Raw genomic sequence first — 11646 nt, forward strand, 5'->3', positions numbered from 1 at the left:
ATCTTTATAAAAATCATATTTAATTCATGTAGAGACAGATCTCTACGAAACTTATATTTTCGGGATCGGGACGATGTGTACTTTATATATATATATATATATATATATATATATATATATATATATATATATATATATATATATATATGTGTGTGTGTGTGTGTGTGTGTGTGTGTGTGTGTGTGTGTGTGTTTTGGCATACTCATTTTTACGATTTACGAACGATTTGGTTTATTGAATTCTAATGGAATACAAAAAAGGGGGTGTTACACAAAATGAGTTATAAGAGAGAGATCATGACACTTTTGAGCATAGTAACAAAGCAAGACACCGAAATGATCAAGGAATCAAACATACGGCTAAAGTGCTCCAACATAGGGGTCAAGTTCCACAACATAATAACATTTTTTAGTGCACCATGATATAGTTGCGGTATCTTTACAACTTGGTGTTTTCACTTTGAAAACTGTTTAAGGGGTCAAGTTCCACAACATAATAACATTTCTTTAACTTAGTGGATTCATATAGCCATAATAATGAACCTAAAAAAACTTTATGCAGATCTTCTTAAAGCAGAAGAGGAAAATGCATAGAAGCCTTGAGTGAACCGTGCTAACATGGAAATAGATTAAACAGACGAGATTGAGATAATTTTAGGCATAATAAAAAAGGATATAACTTAATGTCGAGGAATCCATCATATGGCTTGGTGAAATCTCTTGTGTATGTGATTTTAAAAAGGTTTAGTAAGATAAACTTCATAGTCCAATTTAATAAAAAGTTAATAGTTGCATAATAGTTTGCTCCCAAATGTCTAAAAGCTCATCATCGTTAACGTGAGAAAGTAGCAATTAAAAAAAATGAGTTAAAGTATACCACTACAATAATCGTGGTCTTCTAAAAATCCAAGCCCATCAATCACACTCTTATCTTTCTTATAAATATCTAGTTTGAGTACATATCAAGACACATGTGTTAGGCTTTTAAAAGCCTAGTAAATATACTCAAGGCCACTCTTAAAGAATTTTGGATAATGACGATTATCCAAAATCAAAGTCAAACATCAAAAATAGTTGTCCAAAACCAAAGGTAAACATATGTACTTAGGAAAAGAACCATTAAACAAAGAAACATTGCTAAAAAGTTTCATTATCCCACAAAAACAAACCACCAAAAGAATTAAGGGATGTAATGATGTGCACGCTTCTATTCGCAATCGCAAGTCAGTCTCAAAGACTAAATCTCTCAAAGATGGTCAACAAATATATGTTCATGAATAGTTAGCCATAACACAACTATCTAACTTTTACCCATTCTACAAACTAGGTACTAGTGAACCATCACATTATACCACATATATGGTTGCAAATCTACATGAGAACATAGTCTTGTCTAGAATGCCATCACAACCCATTGATTGGATATTCTACAAATATAATGGATCCCAAGTCAATTGACCACAAAAGTCAACCTGTACTATCTAAATGCACAAGCAGCATGCTAAAAAACATTTCCAAATAAATATGGTTTTCCAAAGTGAGTACATTTTATTAAACCAACATAAAACTTAATTCAATTTCCTAAACAAATTGAAGCTTTAAACTCACTCCATAGATGATCATGTCTACAAATGATAGTTTCATTATATCAAAATGAGTCTAGGAAACTCATTATAATAATAATTTAAGTATCAATTCCATTTATTATCACTCAAACGTGAAATCATCATTGTTAGGGTTTGAAAACTCAAACTAACATTTAGGCTCCAAATCAAGCAATAAATATGTGATTGCACTTTAAGTTCATAGATAAATGGCCTAATAAAGCAAAAAAATATGTTTAGGAGAAATCTCCAAACCATAGCTCGATGAAGAAGAACGAGAGGTTATACTTTTTAGAGCCTTAAAGAAGTGATTATAGCTTCTAATCTTCATTTTCACTTCAAATCCACTTCCAATCCTTTTTCAAATCCAAAATCGTCACCGAGCTCTCTCATTACTTCTCAAAATCATGAATGATATGGAAAGGGGAGAGTTAACGCTTCAATCGTGAATGATATAGAAAAGGAAGAGTTAAGGCTTCACTTCAATTTCACCTCGAATCATTCTTTTAACCTCTACACATCCAACTAGTTACATATTTTTACAAGAGAACTAAGCAATACATTTTTAACATATTTGGTCCCAACTAAATCAAGCCAAGGTTAAATCCATGCTTGGTGAATTTGGCAACTTTAGTCATTCTAGTCAAAACTTCTATTTAACATTTTTTTTTATCTTCTAATCATTCTTAAACACTTTAAACTTACTAATAATTATTTATTTCATTTGCTTCCAAGTTTTGTTTTATTTATATATTTTTATTTATATTATTTTTTAATTTAATTTATTTGTATATATTTTTTTAAAATTATATATTTTATTTTATTTATTTGTTATTTAATTATATATATATATATATATATATATATATATATATATATATATATATATATATATATATATATATAATATGAATTGTAATAAAAAAATTATAAAATTTAGGCCCAAAATATGGATTTTATACTTGGATTCTCCAACATAGGTAAAATTAGATATACATATTGGCAATCTTAGAATTGTCTCGGAACGGTCCAATTTTTTAAGATTGACCATTTTCGATCCAATCTTTTTGGAATCAGTCCCACAGTATTTGCGTTTGCTTTTTTTCGGTTTTGTTTCGGTATTTTTTGGATTTTTGTTTTTTGGTTCTAGTTTTTCCGTTAACAAAGTGTGATTAACACCAAATGATACATTATGATTTAATAAAAATGGTACAATAGTTATTTATTAAAAGAATGAAGGACGAAGTTGGGTGATGTGTGATTAAAAAATATGTAATTAACAAAATAATTATATGTATATAGATTTTTCTTCCGGTCTTTTCCAAGATCAGTCTCGGGTATGTTTTGGACCAGTTTCGAAACAGTCAGTTCTTTTTTCGAACCGGTCTCGAACTGTTCAAGTATTTTTTCGATATGGTCTCGTTTTAGACCGGCTCCATTTCGGCCATTTTTTTTTCATTTCGGGTGGTAATATTGCTTCAACCCAGGGCTACTATTTGGCCAACATACGACTACCGTGAAAAGGGCGAACATTTCAGTCAAAAAGGCGGGCCGTTATGGTTGGGCTTCTGGGAAATGGGTTGTGCTGCTCATTTTTTAGGCTTCACTTTAGACGTGGTTTTGCGTAGGGATGAAAGTGGATCCAAACCCGGGCCGGATGGACCCGGACCCGGAAAACCCGGAACCGGTTAATGGGATTTTGTAGAACCGGAAACCGGACCGGTATATAGGAACCGGTTCCGGTTCGGTTCGGGGTACGGTACCGGGTAAAGTAGGTATAGAATCGGAAAACCCGGAAACATCAAAGTGGGTATGTTGGAACCGGATAAAGTGGGTTTAGAACCGGAAAACCCAGAATTTTTTGGTAATTACTTACTACTTAGCGGGTTGAACTTTGAAAATTTTCATATTGATATCCCGACTTTGGGGGACTGTAACTCATTGAATATGAAACCAAAATTGACAAAATTATAGTCTAAAATCATATACAAACTCTAAACTACAATCTGGAAAAAACCGCATGTCAATCCGACTTTAAACGAATGAGATATACATGTGTTAACATTTTCACAGAATACAAAGTACAAAAACAAATAGCTGAAAAGTTGAAAATTTTTTGTTTTGATATCCCGACTTCGGTGGACTGTAAATCATTGAATATTAAACCAAAAATGACAAAAGTATAGTCTAAACTCATGTATAAACTGTAAACTACAAGTTGGAAAAAACCACATGTCAATCCGACTTCAAACGAATTAGATATGCATGTTATAAAACTTTCATAGAATACAAAAAAACTGAAAAACTAAAAACTTTCAGCTTTGATATTTTGACTTTAAGGGACTGTAAGTCAATGAATATAAAACTAAAAATGGCAAATTTATAGTCTAAAATCATGTAGAAACTCTACACTACACGTTGAAAAAAACCACATGCCAATCGGAGTTGAAACGAATGAGATATGCATCTTTTAAACGTTTCACAAAAACCGGTTCCGGCCCTAAAAGTGGTTCCGGTTCCGGTTTTTAGACCCGGTTTACCCGGACCCAATGGACCCAAACCCGGATTACCCGGAACCCGGATAAAACCAATTTTTAAACCGGGAACCGGAACCGGTTCTATATATTCCAGTTCTAACGGTTCCGGTTCCGGTCCGATTTTCCGGTTCTCAATCTCATCCCTAGTTTTGCGATAGGACTCTAATAATTCTAAACAGGAGGCTTAGTTATTTTTTTTAAGCCTTTGTGCCGTAACATATTCACTTAGGCTATTAGATAATTTATTTTATTGGAAATAAGAACAAAGTATACCAAATAAATGTATTGGCCTTGTAATTCTTCGGTTTGAATTATGACTGTTTTATCGTCAACTTGGTTAATATGTTGTTATAAATGAAATTCACTTTTAATCCTTGACTTGTCATAATTAAAATCTTTGTAATGCATATATAAAGGGATTAATATCATGAAGTGTCAATAAAATATTTTATACTACTCATTCAAGTCATTTTTTTTTTTTCATTTTAATGTTTGGAAGGATAATGACTTACAAACATTGTTTAAAATATACATAAAATATCGTTAAAGCTATTTTTTTTTTTTGAAACGACAAACTAACTAATCTACTCCTAAATAACCACCTATGTCTCCACCGAGACTTGAACCCCTGACCTCTCATATGAGATGGTCACTCCATACCGCTAGACCATTGGCCATTTGGTCGTTAAAGCTTATTGTACCGGTATAATGTTGTTAAATACAACTTTCCTTTGAGCCTAGACACACTAATAGACAATAACTTAGAGACACAATATATAGTAAATAACTCCAAATTTTTACAAGAGTAAAGAATAATAGTTATGTTAAATACAAACTTCCTTTAACCGATACACAATAGTAAATAATAGTAAAATGTTCAGTTAATACACAATAGTAAATAACTAGTTAGCAATTCGTGATTCTATGGAAAATTGTGCATATACTTTTGGATTGTGAAAACGTGTATTTAAAAAAAAAAATTGTTTTTTTTATGTCTTTGCAATCTTACATGCATGAAAACGAGTATATAAAAAAATTAGAAAATAAATTTCTAACAATTTGTACAGTCATAGAATTTCATATATAACCATGCATAGAACCTAAGTTGTAAAAAAGGTTGTAGAAAATAATTTTATAAAAAAATACGATTCCGTAAAAACAAAGTTGTAAAAAATACTTTAAAAGAAGTTGTAAATCTTTTTTGTAAAAAAAAGTAAGTTAAAAAAAATCACACAAAAACAAAGTTATAAAAAAGGGGGCAATTTTGTATACATAAGCAAATTTGCAGCAAAAGTTTAAAGTTGGGTAAAAGTTGTAAATTAGTAAAGTTTGATGGGTCGGGTAGGTAGGACCCGGGTTGACCTCGTTGGGGACAAGATGGATAGTTGGGACTTGGAAATAAGGATCAGGTTATTTTAATAATAGTAAAAGATAGTACATGTAGCATTTTAATAATAGTAAAAGATAGTACATGTAGCAAACTTTCTTTACATCCGATTTTATTTAGATAAACAATTTAAGTTCTGTATTTTTATTTTTCATTGTCATTATTTCAATTTATTAATTTAATTTATTACAATTTACAAGCACATAATATAAAATATGCATTATTTATAGTTACTATTATTATTAAAAAAAAATCTCATTAACAACTTAAAAGATACAAAATATGTTCAAAAAATGCAAAACTTCTTCTCTTAAGTATAGATTTCATGTTTGTATAATCTTTTTACCATCTATTAATCCACTACTACAATACTTTTTGTAACAAACGTGTATAGTTTTAAATAAATAATCATAAATATGCTAATCACAGATTGTAAAAAGCATACTATTTTAAACTTAACCAATCAATTTACATATATCATGTTAGCAATGAATAATGAGTCTAAAACCATTAAGTTAAGATACTACATGTAATAATCAAATCAACATATTAATGCACCCTAAAAGAGCCAAAAACATGATCATGACACCCAAGTTCTTGTTTTACAAGACAAATTGGAAAATAAACTTCAACATCATTATTACCTTTCCAAAAACTCCCAAATCCAAACTCACCATTTCTAGAGAACTCCTCCAACACCTCTTCAACCTCCTCCATACACCCATCAATTCGAGAACTCTCAACTTGATCAACTCGACCCTTCATCAAGTCTCTTGGTTTCTGACACCCGACAACTTCTTTTGCGCAACGTGCCACTTTCACCCCCACTACTTTCCCACCATGACGCATTTGGTCCGTAAACTTTCTCTTGATGTATCGTATTGTTCTCTTGAGCAATTTGGTAGGAAGCTTTAGCAAGAAGAAAACTAGAAGTTGTAGCATCAAGCATTGACAACAACAAGATAAGACAAGACAATCAGCACCAATCATGTTCCAATCTTGTTGTTCCATGGTTTGAAAATGAAGGAGGGGGAAGAGGAAAAAAGGAATGGAAGAAATGGAGTCATTGCTTTTTGATGAAAATGGGTTCTCTATTTTCTTGGAAGATGGTGTTAAAAACGGTGGAAACAAAGAGTAGAGTGTAAGCAAACATGTAGTGGTGTGAATGGAATAGTTTGATAGCCTTTGTTTCGTTGCTTCCATTGGTGGGTTACCTCCCGATTTTGGTTGATTTTAGGACGGATCTTGTCCCCCTTTTTATGGATTATTTTGTTTTATTAACATATAATTTGAATTTATTTACTCAAAATTATTCAACTTGGAATTACATGTGGAGTTATTCATTCTCAAATTTTAGGTACCCACCAAATCTTCATTTACCCAAAAACAACCACTATCCACGTGAACAAATGGCAGCAAAATAACATTAAAAATGTTTTTTTTTTTTTTTTGAACAACTTAAAATGTATTTTTCATAACATTAAAGATGCTCGTGGAAAATAAAGTCCCAATATTTTACAAATTCACCAAAGTTTAGAAAAACGTTCCAAAAGGAATAGCACAAGGTTTATCAACTCAATATATCATAACATAAGCAATAAGTAAACCACTACAAACAATGTTGCCATATAAAATCAACATCATCACTTGATAATTTGTCATAAATACATTTCAAAATACATAGTTTAGGCTTGGGAAGCCTAGTAAAAAGTAAATTTAAAAAGTACACGTCATAAAAAAATTGTTCTATAAATCGATAAAATGGTAAAAGTACGTTTTTTTATATAGTTTTCCCTTATATCAAAACCGCTAACAAAATTATAACTTCTTAATCATTACATCAAAACTGTTAAGTGACTAAAGCAATAAAATGATAAAAATACAAATGCTATTAAAAAAAAAAAAAAAAAAACTGCACTTATAATAAATTAACCAAAAGAATGGGATCAGGGTAAAGTAACCCTACACGTGTTACTTACAGGACTCGAGAATGTGCAGCTTTAAAAAGAAATAAATAAGCATACTATACACTATCTGACTATGGAGCCTACATACAGAACCCGAATGAACCAATAGGATCTCAGGCACGTGGGGTCGAACCCATGGATGGTGAAAATTGAAAAGTAAAAAAAAAAAAAATCTCGGTTTTTACTTTTTACCTGTCGTTACCATTAGGGCCAACGCTACCTTGAGTAAAAAAATCTGTGCTGTAATTTTGACTTCCAAATGCCATTCTGTTAAAAAGTCTAATCTCTGCGGATTGTTGTGCAGAGTTAAATATTTCACTTTCTCCAACTCGCATTCCGTTGCTTAGATCTTCAGTTTCCATGCTCTCGAATGCTCTCACAATCTGAAAAAATTTAAATGATTTTTCATTTTTTTAATTGATATAAATTAGTAATGGGGTTTCATTTATTTGTGTATTACTTGTCCCATGCGAGGTCTTTTTGCAGCAGAGTGTCGTACACATGCAGCTGCAGCTTCAATCATGTGAAACATCTCTTTTGCAACATAGTTTGTTCCAAGCTTTGGGTCTACTAATACTTCGAAGTCTTCAGTTTCAAGTGCATGACTAAGCAAAGGTCGAGCCTGTAAAACTTATGAATATTAGCAATATATAAAAAGTTAAAAAAAAAATTAATTTCATGTTTAAAAAATTATCAAATATTTATTTATATTTACCCACTCAACGAGACTTTCGTCTCCTAAAGGTTGAGATGCATCTACAGGTTTTCGCCCAGTAATTAGCTCCAAGAGAACAACCCCAAAAGAATACACGTCAGATTTCTCAGTTAATTTCCCACTTGATGCATATTCAGGCGCCATGTATCTGGAATTCATTCAACCAAAATTACCATTTTGCCCTTTTGACAATTAGTTGAACAGTTTAATTAAACTAAAACACTTTAATTAAACTAAATGGCTAAATGCATACCCGAAAGTTCCCATAACGCGTGTTGTTATATGAGTACCTAAATCTGCAGCTAATTTCGCTAGCCCAAAATCAGAAACCTGTGAAGTAAGGAATTTTTAAAAAATAAATAAATAAATAACCAATTCTTGAAAATAAAAGTACATAAAAAAAAAAAAAAAGTGAAAATAGAAGGGAGTACCCTAGCTTCGAAGTTTTTATCTAGTAGAATATTTGATGATTTGATGTCTCGATGAATAATTCGTGGATGACCTGTATAACAATAAGATTGAATTAATGAATAGAAATAAATAAAAATAAAAAATAAATAAAAAAATAAAGTGTTCACTTACAATCTTCATGGAGATAAGCAATACCCCTTGCTGCACCAGATGCAACCTTTACACGAGTTGACCAATCTAAAACCACCTCTGACCCTACAAAAGGTGATTAATTCACAACTTAACTAAATAAGTGAGAAAATGTATATAACTTATGTGGATAATTAGATGAAGGAAAATATACCATGAAGATGGAAGTAAAGTGTGTTGTTAGGGACATATTCGTAAACAAGCAATCTGTTGTTTTCAGAGACACAATATCCAACAAGTGAGACTAAATAACGATGATGTATTCTACCAATAATTTCCACCTCAGCAGTGAACTCACGTTCCCCTTGTCCACCTCCAATTTTTAACTCCTTAACTGCTACTTCAGTCCCATCATCCAAGCATCCTTTGTATACATAACCAAATCCACCTGACCCTAAAAGATTCTCAATTGAAAATCCATTTGTTGCATTGAAAAGATCTTGGTATGTGAACTTTGGTCTTGAGTTTGTTAATCCACCTGTGTCTGGTGGAGTGTATATGAATTGGTTTTCGTTTTCTGATGTTTGGATCTTTAATAGACCGGAATCTGTCATTATAAATTATAAATATTTTTTCAAATTCGTATATATATTTAAGAATGTAATGTAGTACCTGACTTAGGTGAATTGGTCATTGAGGTTGGGAGATTGTAGAGTTCATTGTGTCTGGAAATTTTTTTCTTTCGTTTGATAATACAGCATGAGACTGTTATGATGACTGTGAGGAGGACAAGGGCTAGAACTGCTGAAATACCAATTATACCCCCGGTGCCAATGCCTCCGTTGTTGGATGGGGTGTTGGGACTTGAATCGTTGTTGCTTGGGGTTCCTGGAGGAGAGGGGAGGATTGTTGAAGGTGATGGTGGTGAAGGAGGAGGGGAGGCTGAGATTAGTGGCGGTGGTGAGGGGGTGGCAGGACGGGGGGTTGTTACTGGTGGTGGCGGTGGTGAATTTGTAGGAGGTTCAGAGGATGGGGGAGTACGTGGTGGAGGACGTGTAGTTGTTGGAGGTGGGGATGAGGATTGTGGTGGTGGTGGAGGTGACCTTGATGGTGGAGTAGAAGATGGATTAGTTGGTGGTGGGGGTGAGGGTGAGGGTGGGGATCTAGTGGAAGGTGTACGTGGTGGTGGTGGTGGTGACCTAGACGGGGGACTAGGTGATGATGGAGGTGGAGACCTGGTTGGTGGAGGAGAGGTTGTTGAAGGTGGTGGATTGGTCGGTGGAGGAGAGGTTGCTGGAGGTGGAGGAGAGGTTGTTGAAGGTGGAGGATTGGTTGGTGGAGGAGAGGGTGTTGAAGGTGGAGGATTGGTTGGTGGAGGAGAGGTTGCTGGAGGTGGAGGAGAGGCTGCCGGAGGTGGAGTATTGGTTGGTGGAGGAGGAGAAGTTGCTGGAGGTGGAGGAGAGGCTGCCGGAGGTGGAGTATTGGTTGGTGGAGGAGAGGCAGGTGGTGGTGAAGAATTGGTCGGTGGAGTAGGTGAGGATGGCGGTGGAGGATTGGTCGGTGGACTAGTTGAAACAGGGGGAGGAGAAGACATGGGCGGCGGTGTTGATGGAGGTGGGGAAATAACTGGCGGAGGAGGTGATGTCGGCGGTGGTGATGATGGAGGAGGGGATGACGTTGAAGGGGGTGGGGATTGGGTGGTTGGTGTAGGAGGAGGCGATTGAGGCGGTGGGGATGAAGTAGAAGGTGGACTAGAGTTAGGTGCTGGCGGCGGCAATGGTGTAACGGTGACTGGTGGAGAGTTTGGCGACGGTGATAAGCTTGCCATTCATAATATCAAAATCAAATACAACACGAAAGCAAGCAACAATAGACAATCTAATCTCTGTAATCAACAAATTTCTCATACATAAATCCGCTCAAATCCCAAAATGTTGAACTCTCTAGGTCTCAAGTTCATCACTTTAAGTCTTGAACGCAAAATACATTCTCAGAGACAAATCATCAAACACCTTCGGTGCAATTAATCTATCTCAGTACAATCAAAGCTACGGGAGAAAAAACCCAGATGAATCTAGAAGAGTTATTACTAGATTTAAGCATCTCGACCACAAAATCAACAGATGACATCTTACCTTTTCCCCTTGTATTTGACGACTTCAAGAGTTTCCTCGAATCATCAACTGTATAAACGCGGTTTCATTGAAGCAAGATCTCAAAATCCAAAACGCTAGTGACAAAATCACTGCGCTACAAGTGTCTAATACTGTCAGGTAAAAAGTGGGAAATATTCTTGATTTTGTTTAGTAATATTAAATTTGGGCGTTTTGCTTGAAATAAACTTCAAGATCAGCTGACGATGGATGATTGCGACTTGCACACGCCAAAATGTCAGCGTCGACTAATCAAAACAACCGTTTTTTGAATAATTAATAATTCATTTCATAGCAAACTTTGAATAGTTCTTCGAGGACCCCCGTTAACGTCTTCAAACTCTAATTTTGATGTCTTACTTACATAAAGTCATACGTATAATTTATTACTAATAATGTTTACTTTCAGATTTAGGTAATGAAATTGGAAATCATTGATTAATAAGTAAAGTACCTAAAATAACCCTGATGCTTAATAATAAATATATAAGACATATTTAAATTGGAATGTTGATAGATTTTAGATTTTAGATACGTCTTAACTAGTGAGCCCGATTTCAGTCGTAGTCGAACCGTCATATCCGATTAGTCAACCTACAAGATGAAAACAAACATTACAGCTTTCCTCGAACAACTCCAATAGGTAACTCTGTATAACTCGTATCGGAATGCAAAAACAAATGTATGTATGATTTAAATTTGAAATAGGAGCTTTATTGATGTGAAATTAGTACTTATAACATT

At 34.0% G+C, this 11646-nt stretch overlaps 2 protein-coding genes across 3 annotated transcripts; both read right to left on the bottom strand.

Moving 5' to 3' along the window:
• Window positions 1–5978: 5978 nt before the first annotated feature.
• LOC145162609 (uncharacterized) lies at window positions 5979–6899 on the bottom strand. The gene has a single exon (XM_079081706.1). The coding sequence runs from the start codon at window positions 6728–6730 to the stop codon at window positions 6077–6079; it is 654 nt and encodes a 217-aa protein (XP_078937832.1). The 5' UTR covers window positions 6731–6899; the 3' UTR covers window positions 5979–6076.
• Window positions 6900–7445: 546 nt separating this feature from the next.
• Window positions 7446–11062, bottom strand: LOC145166538 (proline-rich receptor-like protein kinase PERK9). 2 transcript variants are annotated; one of them, XM_079085550.1, is made up of 9 exons: window positions 10885–11061; window positions 9422–10569; window positions 8964–9356; window positions 8792–8875; window positions 8641–8711; window positions 8463–8539; window positions 8210–8357; window positions 7955–8116; window positions 7446–7877 (listed from the first exon to the last, which is right to left on the bottom strand). In XM_079085550.1, exons 2-9 carry the CDS (start codon window positions 10341–10343, stop codon window positions 7683–7685), a joined length of 2052 nt encoding a protein of 683 aa, XP_078941676.1. In that variant the 5' UTR covers window positions 10344–10569; window positions 10885–11061; the 3' UTR covers window positions 7446–7682. The 2 variants fall into 2 exon arrangements, with proteins under 2 accessions (XP_078941676.1, XP_078941675.1); XM_079085549.1 differs by having other exon boundaries at window positions 9422–11062.
• Between the last annotated feature and the right edge of the window lie 584 nt (window positions 11063–11646).

The sequence above is a fragment of the Lactuca virosa genome, chromosome 3, assembly GCF_052849685.1.
Source record: "Lactuca virosa cultivar CGN04683 chromosome 3, Lactuca_virosa_CGN04683_v6, whole genome shotgun sequence".
Lineage (NCBI taxonomy): Eukaryota > Viridiplantae > Streptophyta > Magnoliopsida > Asterales > Asteraceae > Lactuca > Lactuca virosa.